At 44.6% G+C, this 16238-nt stretch overlaps 1 protein-coding gene across 1 annotated transcript in view; it reads left to right on the forward strand.

Moving 5' to 3' along the window:
* The window catches only part of als2b (alsin Rho guanine nucleotide exchange factor ALS2 b), a 59119-nt gene that overhangs the window by 21486 nt on the left and 21395 nt on the right, over positions 1-16238 (forward strand). The window contains exons 8-18 of the mRNA XM_052130404.1: positions 315-411; positions 574-651; positions 2411-2602; positions 2760-2931; positions 3362-3551; positions 4597-4662; positions 4800-4962; positions 6658-6789; positions 7481-7609; positions 15015-15085; positions 15602-15668. Coding sequence (XP_051986364.1) covers positions 315-411; positions 574-651; positions 2411-2602; positions 2760-2931; positions 3362-3551; positions 4597-4662; positions 4800-4962; positions 6658-6789; positions 7481-7609; positions 15015-15085; positions 15602-15668 — 1357 coding nt within the window. The remainder of the gene's footprint in view (positions 1-314; positions 412-573; positions 652-2410; positions 2603-2759; positions 2932-3361; positions 3552-4596; positions 4663-4799; positions 4963-6657; positions 6790-7480; positions 7610-15014; positions 15086-15601; positions 15669-16238) is intronic.

Consider the following 16238-nt stretch of genomic DNA (forward strand, 5'->3'; position numbering starts at 1 on the left):
ATATTGAAAATACATGATATATGTCAGCAACCTAAACACACCTAAACTGCCTAATCCAGGTGTTTTGTTCACTTGTCAATCACAGCCATTTATGCAGGCTTAAAACTAGGTTTCCAGTAGAAGGACTGAACAACCCTGACCTAAGTTTACAGTCTGGCTGAGCTGTATTATGAAGTCAAGTTTTATGAGTTATGTTAAATTGAAAGCTTTAAAAGACTGATGTGCCCTTCTACAGTGAGGACAGACTTATTAGATGCATTAGAATTTAAGATGTTATAGTGAAAATCTCTTCATTTGTTTCTCACTCTTTCTAGAGGGCAGCCCGTCTGTATTAACAGTATGAATGGTAAAGAGGTGCTGAGAGTGGCTGCAGGTGCTCATCATTCTCTTGCCCTCACCGCACAATCACAGGTGACACTTTACCTGCATATCTGTGCCTTTGTTATTAGGAGGTGAGTCCATTTCAGTGGGATACTCATGTAGTGTGTGTGTGTGTGTGTGTGTGTGTGTGTGTGTGTGTGTGTGTGTGTGTGTGTGTGTGTGTGTGTGTGTGTGTGTGTGTGTGAGTGGCAGGTGTTCTCCTGGGGCTGTAACACTTCTGGACAGCTGGGACACATGGAATCACCCACCTCCATCCCCAATTTAACCAAGGTATACACACTAACTAAAATATATTGATGGCCATACTTATCCTAAAGTATTAATACTTTAGATACTAATGTTGTATCGAGACGATCAATCCTCACATAAACATATTGATAATAAATGTTTTTGGTTTTTTTACTACACTAGTGAATTTATTATATATTTACCATGAAAATGATTGCATTTCATTACTTGTTTTATTATAATATTATTAATTCGTTAATAGTTGCATAGGATAGGATAGGATATTTTTTCTTTTCAGGATGTCCACAGATGTCCCCAATGAGTGGTTTAGTTAGATTTAGCAAACTTTTTGGAACAATTTTGTCCCCATACTTTAGCTGAATATTCCTCTCTACCACTCTCTAAATGAAGACATACCACAGACTTTCATATACATACTTTCTTCTATCCAGTGTTAATTGAATCAGTGGAATTACTGACAGAGGTCGAAGGGTTTTTGATTTTGTCATCGATAACGAAGACAAAATGAGAAAAAGAAAAACGCTTTTAATTGGAATACACTGTTGACGAACATTGTGTTTTTTTGTTTTCTAGAATTCATTGATTCAAAATCCAAAATAATTTAGTCAAATTCATTCATAGTATGTTAGAGATTTCCCCATTTCACAAAAAGGTTAATTATTTAATAATTATATATTGAATTATTGTTATTTCAGGGCCTTTTCAGCAAACATTTATTTATGCAATTAAATAATCGAACTACACCGGTGATACCCCAGTTTTTTTCTTTAAATTTTATTTATCTGAAATAGTAATAAACATTATTACATAAAATTTGATTTGATAGTAATTTTGTGGGAAGGAAGAAATATATTCTCAGTCTAATTATTCAGATTAAAAAAAATAAACTGAAGTATCTGAATAAATGAATGACAGTATAATTGTGTGTTTAGAAGAAAATAAAAGCCTTCATAAACGTAAAAAACGCCCCTGAAAATCAAATCCAGGGGGTTGCCCTTAATGGAAAAGTACATTTCTGTTAATATGCTATTCAGGACTATATCAGGTTTTCTGGACACTTTTCAGTAACTCATATTACTTATGCTGATCAATCATATTTTTGATACATGTTTACATAATTTAATATCTATACTGTACATTTTTTAAATATTTGAATATTAAAGTTTGGTCTGTTACAGGTTGACAAATGTTTTTTTTCATTTTACACATTGTTGGCAGCTAAAATACGTTATTTTTGTTGACTAAAATTAAATGCCATTTAAGTCAGAGTAAAATTGTGCAAGGACAAATATAAGTAAGCCAGTGGTAGGTTGGTTTCTCCCAAAAATGTTAACACTAGTGGTTTTAACATTGATCTTTTTGTTTGAGTGGTCTGACATGTCAACTTCTGAACCAATGGTGTGATTTTGGGGCGGGGCTACCTGTGTGGCTGTCCAATGGAAAATGGGTGGAGTGTTAAGGAAACCTCTTTTGAAAACAATTATTATTTTTGCAATTCCGTTTGGTGCCACTAGTGGCCACTTACCTCTGAATTATCTCACACCTTAACCCTAAAAATAAACATTTAGCATTTTTAAATAAAACATTTTTTTTTTTTTTAAATCATAAAACACTTTTCCCTATGAGAATATTCCCAAAAGATGGCTCAGTTACATTCATCCAATATCTAAGGACATTTTTCCAAGTATGTCCAGGTTTAAAATGCTGGAAAAACACAAGTGTACACACATGTATACAGTTTGATAGTTTACTCTATTTGTCTCCTTCTGTTTTCTTGCAGCTGTCAGAGGGGATTCGTGTGTGGGATATAGGGGCGGGGCAACAGCACACTCTCCTATTGGCTGACGGAGATTGCATGCAGCCAATCCTGTACTACAGTGGGCAGCAGGTGAAAGAGGAGGTGGAGCAGATGGGAGAGGAGCAAACAGGGGAGTATACACAGCAACCTGTGCTGCTCCCCTTTTGTATGAATGTGAGCAAACTTTCATCATATTCAGCATCCTTTCACATGAGTACTTTGGGAGTATTTTGAACACTATTGTTTACTATTCTGATCTCTGACTCTGAATTATGCACTTTGACTGTTTGTTAATTCTGTTATTTCACTCTTTATTCTGTGTGTGTGATAGCTGGGCTATTTGAGCAGTGTGTGTGCGGGTGGACAGACTTGCGCCACGTTGGCGGACTGTAATGTAATGGATTTTATTGCCAGTCTACATGAGCTTGCGGCTGCAGAGAGAAAATACTACTGCAAACTCAGCCATATCAAGAGTCTCCTGCTCCAACCATTGCTTAAACTGGGTATGACCGTGCGTGTACTCTGTGGTGTGTGACAGTCCATGACTGATGCCTTATTAGCTGTGTTTACACCTGATTTTTATCATCCATCTCAGGTAATCGGTTCACAAGTGGTCCACTGAGACAGATCGTTATTAACGGGGGTTATAATTTCTATACGTTTCAAGTGTGTCTCTAGTGACCACTTTTTATGTTTTATCACCCCCCGATAGATGTTCACATCAGGTGTAAAAGGGGCCGTATCTCTGTAATAGCATTGCAAGACCAACTATATAGCAACCATAATTATATTGTTTGCATTACCACCACATCAGTAAGTTCTCAGTCTTTTTAAATCTCGTCCTTGGTTTCAATGAAAAAAATAAGAATATCCTTTGAGACTGATTGATTATTTGGAATTTTAGTCCTTAAATTAACTTTTCATTTCTTTTAGACTCTTTAAGCTCCACCCTCGGCCAGTCCTCTGCAGGGCTGCTGCAGAATCTGATTGGACGATTAGGTCGACTGTCTCAGCTAACAGGTCAAAACTCTGCCTCTCTGAGCTCTATCCTGCGGCGCTCGCGCGATATCAGAGGTCTTGTTCTTCTTGACGACGCACATCTGTTCCTGGCCACATATTCAGAGCAAGTATACAGTGCACACACAGACAATTAAAGAATTTGAAGTGTGGAGATTACTTCATTGATGACCTCATCAGATAGAATAAGTGCTTTTGGCTCTTTTTCTTCACCCCATGTTTATTATTAAGGACATATCATGAAAAACAGGATTTAACCTGCTCTTTGAAATACAGTTTGGCTTACTATGTACTCATACTTAAATGTTAGACACAAAGCTCCCTCCCTATTCAGCCCAAACCATTTATTGAAACTAAGTTGCAAAAACAGCTCATTCAGAAATGTGCACATTTCACCATAGAGGTAGACCGATATATCAGTTTTAGCGATAAATCGTGCCGATAGTTGTATTTGTATTATTCTCTTGTGTTCCTTTGTGGCTGGTGCTGGAGGAGTTTACAGTAAGAATGGCTTAGTTCTACAGTACAACTTGTGAATAATAATAAACTTTATTCCTTATTAAATCTGGTTAATATATAGGCCATAAAAAGCTTAATTTGGTAAATACTAACACACAGAGCATTGTAACAGAGCCAAGTCTCCATCTTTTCAAAATAAGAGTCCTTGATGTATTTTGGGCATGTTTATATTTAAAAGTCCCACGTTATGCACCAAACCTTCATACGTTCCTGTCATTATTGAGATTTGGGATTTTATTCATTTTGGACTTTTGTAGGCTCTATGTCTGTGCCCGTCATAGTAAGGAAAGACTGAGATTTGTTTTTACGATTCTATAAATCAATAAAAAAAATACTAGCGGCTGATAAATCGGTTATCAGCCTTTTCCACTACCTTAGTTATGGTATCGGCCGACCTCTAGTTCACACCGAATGGATCATTGTGCTAAAAAAGACCAGATGCAGCATTACAAATAAAAAAAAAAAAGAGTACAGGTTTAAACAGTATTTCGTGATGTATTTTTAAGTTATTTTTACTTGACACCTTTAAGCTTAACAAATATAAAGTTTGCCCCCTCCACTTCAAATCTGTTCTGTTTCACCGTAGTAATTTCATTCCTTCCATTGTATTTCTGTCTTATTATTTTATGCAGGTACTGTACTGCATTTGGTGATCTTTTAGTCATGGGAGGATTTCAGGCCCTTGTCAAACCTTGCCAGTGAGTTGTTGAAAAAAGTTTTGTGGATGTTGATTTTAACAGAATTTAAGATAAAATTTGGCCATTTATAGTAAAATTCTCTCTCTTTCTCTTCTCTCTCTCTCTCTCTCTCTCTCTCTCTGTCTGTCTGTTTGAAGCGATGTGTTTGGGAAAGGGGCGGAGGTTGTTCAGAGGTTGTCGGAATGCTCTGAAGAGGGTTTGCCCTTAGCTGACAATCTGGCTCATCTCTTTAACCTGCCCTTAAAACACTTGCATGAATATGGAAGACTGCTGCTCAAACTGGCTACATGCTATGAAATGGTGTGTAAATACACTCACAAACACCGACTGGAAAAATAGTTACACATCTACATTTTATCATCCTCATTGTTGTACTCATTAAATGCTCATTAAAAATGATTCTTTCTCATTAACCTTTTCTAATTTTATAGTTACAGCATAAAACCATGTTGTATTTCAAGGTGCACTAAGTAAGTTTTTGTTTAAGCTTTGCTGATTGATATAACAGAGTATTGAACTTTATACTGCCACCTGTTGGTGGGGGGCAAAACGTTTTCACTTACTAGGGTATTATTTTTCTCCAAATTAGTTTCCTTTTTTCTTTTTGATTCAATTTCATCATGAAAATGGTCTCTAATATAATGAATTCATTAAAACTTTAATCAAAGGAAAATAGAACAATTCATTTTCAACATTTGCTTTTATTTAGGCAGAAAACTGAGTAAAGCACTTTCAGTTTCTGTGTTTTTGACTTTTTGAGTTTCTCAACTTTGGATATGCAGCTTGTTACATGGCCCAGTGTGATTATTAAACCACAAAAGGCTGTGATTTAATTAAATAAATATACTGAATAGTCTATATGTGCTGTGCGAAAGTGTACTTTGCTCTCTGTCATCTACACACACACACACACACACACACACACACACACACACACACACACACACAGAGTGCACATGATGATGGCTCGTGTCAGATCTGTGTATGCAACTACCCAGCACTGAGCTTCACACATTCATTTTCAAAAGCGTGCAGCCTTTTGCAGTTTAATAATCACACTAGGACATATTATGATTTTGATTTGATTATAGGTGCTGCAAGTGAAATAAGTGTCCTGAGATATCTCACCGGTCTCTGTGACAGTTGTAGACTTTGTAAATTGCAAACAAATATTTGTTTGCGGACATTGATGCTTTTCACCTGTCAATAATTTTGCTCATTGTCAAAGCGTTGTATTTGAAGTGGATAATTGAGGCTATGATTCATAATGTTTGTCAGTTGAGGGCACAATTGGGCCACTGTTGAATTTGACAGCCACAGAAACAAACAATGCTGATTTTCTTTGCTCAGTTTTGGTCTCAAAATTATCTTTGGAGGGTGTGGTTTTGGAATGAGGGGGCGTGGCTAATTCAACAGCTCAGTCACGCGAAAGCTTCGGAACGCTAAAATCGCTTACAGCATTTTTTATTGTGCATTCAAACATTATTTTTACCCCTAAATATGTCAAATTCTGTGACATTCTAAATTTTATAGTTTTATAGTTTAATTACATTTTTATAACTGGATTCCAGCATTCAGTCTGTGTTTTCAGCATCGTGGAAATCAAAAGACCCTAACTTACCAATTTCATTGTAGAAATACCCTATTCTTAAGCATATGTGTCACTCTTGATTCAGTTACTCCCTATCTAAAAGTGTCAGATGATACAGGGGCCACGGAAATGAAGTGATGGGTATCCGACTGGAAATGTGATCTCAACATGGTGGCCATCATGAAAGGCGACCAGCCTTTTGGGCCGTTTACATTAGACATGTTTTTGTGTTCCTCTGCACTGTTTTTAAATACTTTTTCTATGCAAACATGCACTAGATGTACATCTTTGACAGTTGCGATGCATCGGTCAAAAAAACAAAATATATTAGGCTCCCAACATAATTACCCAACATTCTCAATGTCCATCACTACATGAACCACACATCTATGCTTGTGTGACAGAACTCAGTGGATTATCAGAGGCTGCAAGATGCCTGCTCCAAATATGAGTCAATGGCTCTTCATCTGAAGAGGAGGAGGAAGGAAGCAGAGTTCACACTCAACTTCTGGAAGACCTTTCCTGGAAAGATGACCGTGAGTCACATTATGTCTGCCTCAGGGTCTCACAGGCACTTTAGCTGTCAGGTGGCTGTCAGTCCAATGTGCAACAGACGGTCAGGTGTTCTCCCTGTTGAGCAAACACTTTTAATTTAGTGGTCAGGAGGTTGTAAATGGAATCGTAATTTGGAATGTGGAGGAGAGAGAACTTTTTTAATTAATTAATTAAAGGAACAGTTCACCCAAAAATGAAAATGTTGACATTACTTACACACCCTTGTGACATTCCGCCTCAGTATTATGTGTAAAGAAGATGGCCAAGACTGTCAAGCTCCAGAAAGAATCCAGAAAGAACCCACCATAAAAGTAATCCATATGGCTTTCTGAAGTCTGGGTCTGGGTCTTCTGAAGCCATATGATAGTGTTGTGTGAGGAGCAGACCCAAATTTAAACCATTATTGACTTATAATCTTTCCCTCTGCCACAGCACTAAAATCTAATTTGCAATATCACTTTTTACAAAATTTCTGTTGTGATCAGCCTCATGAATCATGAGAACTAATGCCATTTGGCGTCAGAGACTTGAAACCTACTGTGTCCAACCTAATGTGTCTAAAACCCGAGATTGTCAGTGAATAACAGTGGAAAGGCAAATGACTATAACTAAAATGTTCTAAATTTTTTAGCTGAATTATTTCTTAAAACTTGTTTTTAATTCAATTCAAAGGACTCTCTGCGGAAGCCGTCTCGTCGGCTGATCTGTGAGAGCAGTAATAAAGATTTGACTCTTCAGAACTCAGGACGTTTTTCTGTCAATTGGTTCATCCTCTTTAACGATGCACTCGTTCATGCACAGGTTTGTTGCTATCTTTAAGCATATGTTTAATTCACTACCATGTCTTTTCTGTTGGTTTATTTTTTCTTTTCTTACACAATACTTTCACAATTCTTCTTTTTTTGTTTTGCCAACTGGGCATTTGGTCAGACAAAACCATCTATTTCCAATGACTAATGTTTTAGTTATGTTTTTCTTTGTTTTGGTAGGGCATGGTCACCTATAAGAGTCTTGTAAGTATGGGCTGTATGAATGTTTGCTCCATAGCATTCTACACCATAGTTTCCAAGGATGCACCCTAGAGATGTAGTGTTTGGCCCCATGCATCTTACAAATGCCTCTTTTAAAGGAACGTTGCAACCAGAAATAAAATTCAACCTCATGTTGTTTCCAAATCCATATGACTTTCTTTCTTATGCGTAACATAAAAGCAGATACTTTAATGAAGTGTCTTTGCAATACAGTGGCTGTATTGACTCACTTTAAAGTACATAAGGACCCAAAAGTATCATAAAAGTAACCATGTGACTTGTGTATCATATTCCAGGTCTTCTGAAGGCATTTAAAAACATTTGAAAAAAGTGCCATTGAAGTGAGGAACTGTCCACTGTCATTGCATTGAAAAGACGGGCTGTGATATTCATTAAAACATCTCCTTTTGTGTTCCACGTAAGAAAGAGTTTTCATGTTTCCATTCTTTTAAGAATTAATGTCCCAAAATGTCTTGTTTCATTGTGATACGACACCATAAGATGGCCGTACATTGGTCTGGGTACATTCCAAGGCTTCCTGCTTGCAAACCACCATTTAAAAACTTTTTTTTTAATATGCACAATGCATAAATATACCTGTATCTGATTGTAGTAAGGGGCATGTTGTACTAGATGGTTTTTATGTTGAACAGTTGTGGTCGTAAGTTTTTTAATAGTGAATATATAGTGAATATTTGAGATTTTGATCCCTAATTTTACTCCCTATTTTCCCAGATCCCCCTGTCCTCTTTACTGTGTGTGAATGTGTTTGTGTCCCTGTTGATGAACGAATGCTTAGCATCTCTTTACAACACAAAATAATGTGCTGTTAAAATTTCCTGTTACAATGATATGTTGAAAACCAATTCACAGTTGTTTTTTGCACAGTTGGAGCAATATATGTTCCCCTTCTGTCGCTCTCTCCACGTTGTGTCAGAGAAGCGACACTAGGGGTCTCTCTTGAGCGCCGATATTCACCTCTGAACTATGAAAAAAGGCCAATGAGAGTTGGCAACCAGTATTTGCATGTCCCGCCCCCGGACATACGGGTATTTAAGCGGCGCAAATACAGGAGTTCATTCAGAAAATTTCTTCGGAGCCGATGGTCGTGTTTGCAGACTGCTGCGTTTTACACACCGAGTTCCTGCTATCCTCTGCTGCATGCTGTTGGATTCTGCAGCGCACAACAGCGGCTTTCTCTTGTTTGCACGGCTGTGCACTTCCTGCCCCTGAGCGCATCGACAGTGGCAGATAAGAAAGATCTCTCAAGAGTTAAAAAAGTGTGAAAAGTCATAAAAGAGTGATTTTATTTAAAAGAGTAATTTCCTCTAAAAGAGCAAAAAACGCAGCGGCTTTGAACGTCCTTTTAAGGACGCGTCTTTATAAAGATGCCTTTCCGCCCCTGTGTTGTTCCTGGATGCGGTAGAGTACTCTCCGCTTCCGACGGCCACAGGTGTTGTCTCGTGTGTCTGGGCAGTGATCACACTGAGGCTGCATTTGTGGATGGTTCATGTTCTCATTGCGAGAACATGACCATGACAACGTTGCGGTCGCGGCTTGCTTACAACCGATTGAGGACGATGCGGCTGGCGATGGAGGCGATTCGGGGATGGCAGCGGGTGCAGCTCCGCCGGGTACGCCCCCTCGGACGCTCGTTGACTCCCGTCCCCGCTCGAGGTGGCGGCGACTCGCCTCACAGCCAGTCTGCCTACCCTCTTGCGATGGAAGCAGATGAGTTCGCCGCGACATCGGAGGGCGTGGGCTCTAATGCTGAGGGCTCCTCTGGGCTGCCGCCTTCGGGCTTGCACGCCCAGGAGGAGGCCGACGCACAGATGTCCGATATGCTTTCCCGGGCAGCCAACAACGTGGGCCTAGATTGGAACCCTCCATCCTCCCCACAGCCATCACGGCTGGACGATTGGTTCTTGGGCGTGGGGCGCCGCTCACAGCCTCGCCCCCCCCGGTTCCTTTCTTCCCGGAGGTGCATGATGAGCTGACGTCTTCGTGGAGAGCACCCCTCTCCACTCGTCGCACCGCCACCTGCCACCCCTCGACGGCGGAGCGTGCCACGGGTACACGGAGATCCCCCAGGTGGATAGAGCTGTTGCGCTCCACTTATGTCCCGGAAGCACTACCACCTGGCGGGGCCGCCCTGTACTCCCTTCCCAGTCCTGTAGAGCAACATCCTCGCTCACTGCGAAGGCCTACAGCGCTACCGGACGCGCCGCTTCCGCCCTGCATGCCATGGCTCTCCTGCAGGTCCACCAAGCTAAGGCACTTTGCAACATGCACGGGGGTGGCCCTGATCCCGACACGCTGCAGGAACTGCGCTCAGCGACCGACCTCGCCCTGAGAGCAACGAAGGTCACAGCGCAGGGACTCGGGCAGGCGATGGCCACTCTGGTGGTCCAGGAACGTCAGCAATGGCTGGACTTGGTTGAGATGCGTGAAGCTGACAAGACTCGCTTCCTCAACGCCCCTGTCTCCCAGTTCGGCCTCTTCGGCAACACCGTAGAGGACTTTGCCCAGCAGTTCTCTCTGGTGAAGAAGCAGACGGAGGCCATTTCGCACATCATGCCGCGCCGCAAGCTTGCGGCCACGGCCCAGGCCCCACCTGCTCGCCGAGGGCGTCCTCCCGCGGCCAGAAGACCTTCTGCTCCGCCCCAACCTGGGCCCAGCTCTCAGCCCCAGCGTCGAGCAAACCGCAGGAAGCGTACGCCCCCTGCCTCACGGACCCCTTCGAGGACCCGGAAGGCTCCCAAGCGTCCCTGAGACAGCGGACCCAGAGGACGAGATGTTAGCTCCGGAGGTGGTAAGACCACTCCGTCCCCCGGTGGAGGGCCGGGAGGAGAATCTTTTGTTTTTTCATTTGCCGCACTCCCTGACGGGGGCTGCGGTACCCAAATTCTCAATAAAAGAGCTATTTCCTTTACCTCTGGGTCACCTGGCCCACAAATGCCATTCTCACGGCACTTTGCTTTCAGGCCTCAACAGTCTCGGCGCCCAGGATGCGGTGCTTCCGCCCTCAGCCCCACGACTGTTCCCCGGCTGGCCGGTTCAGACGAGTCCAGATGATGCCAGCATCAGACCTCCTCCTCAGTCACAAACCCGCCCCCTGCCGGGTGCGCGGAACAAGGTAAGTGCTTTGAGTTTATTCTCAGCACCAGAGCCTCGGGACACCACAGCGCCTCCCGACGCCGCGTTACCTGTTCCGCACCGCTGCGAAGCCCCGCCGGGTACGTCCAAAATACTGCGTCCCTTGGTGCCCCTAGCACGGAGCTTAGAGGCATGGCTTTCACTGCCCAGCTCGTCCACGGTGGCTGCACTGGACCATCCGACTCGGTTACGCAATTCAGTTTGCCAGGTCTCCGCCCCCATCGTGGGCGTTCGTTCCTCCGCAGTGCACGGCGAACATGCCCACTCCCTGCGCTGAGGAAATCGCCTCCCTTCTAATCAAGGACGCGATAGAGCCTGTCCCTCCGACCGAAACGAAGAAGGGTTTCTACAGCCCTTACTCGTTGTACCCAAGAAAGGCGGCGGCATACGACCGATCTTGGACCTGCGAGTTTTCAATCGGACCTTGTCCAAACTCCCGTTCAAAACGCTTACCCAGAAACAAATTCTATCTGGCGTCCGGCATCTAGATTGGTTCGCAGCGGTAGACCTGAAGGGCAGCGTACTTCCACGTCTCAATTCGCCCTCGACATCGACCCTTTCTACGGTTCGCGTTCGACGGCCAGGCATATCAGTACAAGGTCCTCCTCTTTGGCCTGTCTCTGTCCCTCGGCGTCTTCCACGAAGGTCGCAGAGGCGGCTCTTGCCCCGCTATGAGGGCGGGCATACGCATACTCAATTACCTCGACGATTGGCTCATTTTGGCCTCCTCGCAGGAATTACTATGCGCACACAGAGACCAGGTGCTAGAGCACCTCGGCGTTTAGGGTTTCAGGTCAACTGGGAAAAGAGCAAGCTCACCCGGTCCAGAGCATCTATTTTCTCGGTTTGGAGTTAGACTCAGTCTCAATGACAGCACGTCTCTCCAACGAGCGTGCTCAGTCAGTGCTGGAATGCCTCGCTTCTTTCGAACCAGGCACCGTGGTCCCTTTGAAGCGTTTCCAACGGCTCCTGGGGCATATGGCATCCTCCGGCGGCCGCGCCACTGGGGTTGATGCATATGAGACCACTTCAGCATTGGCTCCAGACTTCGAGTCCCGAGACGAGCATGGCGCCATGGCACGCACGCGCGTGGAAGTTACCCCGCCTGCCACCAAACCTTCAAACCCTGGACAGACCTCTGCTTTCTACGGGCAGGAGTACCCTTGCAGCAGGTGTCCCGTCGCGTTCTGGTTACAACCGGCGCCTCAAGTTGGGTTGGGCGCCGTGTAACGGGCGCGCAGCCGCAGGCCGGTGGAACCGAGGCCGCTGCGCTGGCACATCAACTGCCTAGAGCTGCTGGCCGTTTTCTTGCCCTGAAGAAATTTCTTCCGTTGATTCGTGGCAAGCATGTCCTAGTCAGGACAGACAGCACCACGGTGGTGGCCTACATATACCGCCAAGGCGGAGTACGCTCCCTCCACATGTCACAGCTCGCCCGTCGTCTCCTCCTTTGGAGTCAGCAGCGACTGGAGTCACTGCGCGCCACTCACATCCCCGGCAACCTCAATGTGATAGCGGACGCGCTGTCAAGACAAACCTTGCCCTGCGGAGAGTGGAGGCTCCACCCCCAATCGGTCCAGCTGATTTGGGACAGGTTCGGCAAGGCCCAGGTAGACCTGTTTGCCTCCCAGGAAATTTCCACTGTCCGCACTGGTATGCCCTCACAGAGGCTCCCCTTGGGACAGATGCTCTGGCGCACAGCTGGCCCGTGGGGCTGCGCAAGTACGCTTTTCCCCCAGTGAGCCTTCTTGCACAGGTGCTATGCAAGGTCAGGGAGGACAAGGAGCAAGTCACTCTGCTGGCCCCCTACTGGCCCAACCGGACGTGGTTTTCGGATCTCACGCTCCTCATGACAGCCCCTCCCTGGCGAATTCCCCTGAGGAAGGACCTTCTTTCTCTGGGGCGGGGCACGCTCTGGCATCCGCATCCAGACCTCTGGAATCTCCACGTCTGGTCCCTGGACGGGACGCGGAGGATCTAGCCGCCTACCTTCGGCCGTCATAGACACTATTAACCAAGCCAGAGCCCCTTCGACCAGGCATCTTTACGCCCTGAAGTGGCGTCTGTTCGCAGACTGTTCTTCCCGAGCCGAAGACCCGCAGAAGTGCGCAGTTAGGTCAGTGCTCGTGTTTCTTCAGGAGAGGCTGGAGAGGAGGCTGTCCCCCTCCACCCTCAAGGTGTATGTTGCCACTATCGCGGCCCACCACGACACGGTAGATGGCAAGTCTCTGGGTAAGCACGACTTAATCTTCAGGTTCCTAAAAGGTGCCCGGAGGATGACTCCCTCCCGGCCTCCCTCCTGGGATCTCTCGGTCATCCTTATGGGACTCCGGAGACCCCCCTTCGAGCCGCTTGACTCAGTTGGACTCAGGGCCCTCTCTCTCAAGACCGCCCTGCTGATCGCGCTCGCTTCCATCAAGAGGGTCGGGGACCTGCATGCGTTCTCTGTCAGCGATGCTTGCCTGGAGTTCGGTCCGGCGGACACTTTCGTGATCCTAAGACCGCGACCGGGCTACGTGCCCAAGGTTCCTACCACACCCTTCAGGGATCAGGTGGTGAACCTGCAAGCGCTGCCCCGGGAGGAGGCAGACCCAGCCCTTTCACTGCTGTGTCCAGTACGTGCCTTACGTATTTACCTGGACCGCACACAGAGCAACAGACGCTCTGAGCAGCTCTTCGTCTGCTTTGGGGGAGAGCAGAAAGGGAATGCCGTCTCCAAGCAGAGACTCGCCCACTGGGTTGTCGACGCCATTTCCCTGGCTTATCACACCCAGGCCGTGCCCCCCCCCTTTGCGGGTCCGAGCCCACTCCACCAGGAGTGTTGCGTCCTCGTGGGCACTGGCTAGGGGCACTGCCCTAGCAGACATTTGTAGAGCAGCAGGCTGGGCAACACCTAACACTTTTGCGAGATTCTACAATCTCCGAGTTGAGTCAGTATCGTCGGTGGCACGTCCACGATCTGACCGGGTGAATCGCTTGCACCCAGCGCCCTTCCCCCTAACCAGGGGAAACAGTGCGCCTTCATTCCCAGGAGATCCCAGGTTTGGGACACTGGTTGACTCCTCCCTAGCCCTCGTGGGTCGCAGTTCTGCGGAGGAACTCGCCGACCCAAACCACTGCGGGTACCGCAAGCTACCTTGTTCCCCCCTCCAGGGTAACGATAAGGAATCCTGATGGCTTAAATGGGGCCATTGGGGAAGGGTACGTGCAGCCTGATACAGTTGGTCGTTCTGCATGTAGGAATACCTGCTCGCTCCTGTATCAGCGGATCACGTACACGGCTCAGCGCATGGCTCTTTTTAAGTGGACCCCTAGTGTCGCTTCTCTGACACAACGTGGAGAGAGCGACAGAAGGGGAACGTCTAGGTTACGTATGTAACCTCCGTTCCCCGATGGAGGGAACGAGATGTTGTGTCTCCCCTGCCACGTCGCTGAGCCAAGCCCCTGTTGTGGCCGGACCATTTCCGGCTCCTCAGAAAAATCCTGAATGAACTCCCGTATTTGCGCCGCTTAAATACCCGTATGTCTGGGGGCGGGACATGCAAATACTGGTTGCCAACTCTCATTGGCCTTTTTTCATAGTTCAGAGGTGAATATCGGCGCTCAAGAGAGACCCCTAGTGTCGCTTCTCTGACACAACGTCTCGTTCCCTCCATCGGGGAACGGAGGTTACATACGTAACCTAGACGTTTTATGTGATAATGAACAGAGATCAACATAAATTTCATTTTCGTACCAAATGTCATTACCATTTACCATATACTTACATGATGCTTTTAAATCAAATCTATGAAATCTGATTGGATGATCCAGTCTGCTGATTGTTTTCACAAAATGTGTAGGCGAAACTGACTTCAGAGTAGAATTTGCAATGTAAATTGCAATGCAATTACATGAGATTACTGACATTACTGTTTATCCATCAGGACTGTAGAGCAGAATTGTGTATTGACCCCAGTGCATTTATTTTCTGCGTATTTTTCTGGAATTAGTTGCATTTCTTTTTTAACCCCTCACAGTTTTCCACTCATCACGTCTTCCCATTGGCTACGCTCTGGGTGGAGCCTGTTTCTGAGGAGAACACTGGCCTGTGAGTGTGTCAATCATGTTTATTTGCTTTGTTTACTTACAAAGTGTCTTTGTTGTTTGCAGTGTTGGGTGTTTTCTGATTACAAAGTAACGTAATGCATTACATTTTAAATTCTTGTAATCGAATTTCAGTTATTGACATTCAATTAAGATAAACACTTTAAAGTACAATATTTAGGTAACATGTTTCTAAAATATTATTTGTGTATTATACGTTTATAATATGAATTAATGTGTACGTCATATGTGCATTTCTGTCACAGCTGAAGGGTAATCGACAATGAACAAGGAGGAAATGGACATTTGTTTGAATTAAGTGGAAAAACAAACCTTTGTGAAAAGCGTTTCAAAAAGTAATTTAAAAGAAAAGTAATTAGTAATGCGATTACTTTATTGTTAGTAAAAGTAATCTGACTATAATTTTGGAGAAGTAATTGGTAATTTCTGGTGGATAATTTATTTAAGTAATTTACCCAATGCTGGTAGTTTGTGCGTTAATGTGTGTTGTTTTTTGCAGGTATGGTTTAAAGCTGACATCACCAGAAGAGAGCTTCAATCTGCTGGCCTCTTCACCTGCTGAAAAGGTAGACCAGACTCCAATTGCCACAATTTGTGACTGTTTGGAATAGCATACTACCTTGCTACTTTTACTATATATGCAGTTTATAGTATGCATACTTGATATAGCATGCATACTTTCTGTATACATAGAAAAATGTGTGTAATACTGCATTCCACAGTGCAATACATTTGACTTGACCTTCAATTTACAGTGTACCAAATAAATTAGATGTAATATCAGCTGTGACTTTTATATTTCTTTCTTGACATATTATTTGAAGGAACTGCCAAATAAAAAAAAATTCAAAATAACGGCACTCTCTAAATTAAACATTCAACTTGATGAGGTCATGTGATGCAACATAGTCATACTGTATGTAACCCTTTTCACATATCCAGGTTGGAGAGCGGAAGTAGATGCATAGCAGGGTAAACTTGAATGGTGGTGAATGGTAGGCCACAGCATTTGTAATTTTTGCTTCCCCATTTGCTCCAACAGCAAAAGAAAAATCAATGCTTACGCTTTCACAGCTTTGCAAAAGATGATAAAAAAATACAGCGCTGAATAACAGAAGTAAGAAGAGAGAAATAGG

Source organism: Xyrauchen texanus, chromosome 7 (assembly GCF_025860055.1).
Source record: "Xyrauchen texanus isolate HMW12.3.18 chromosome 7, RBS_HiC_50CHRs, whole genome shotgun sequence".
NCBI classification, from domain to species: Eukaryota; Metazoa; Chordata; class Actinopteri; order Cypriniformes; family Catostomidae; genus Xyrauchen; species Xyrauchen texanus.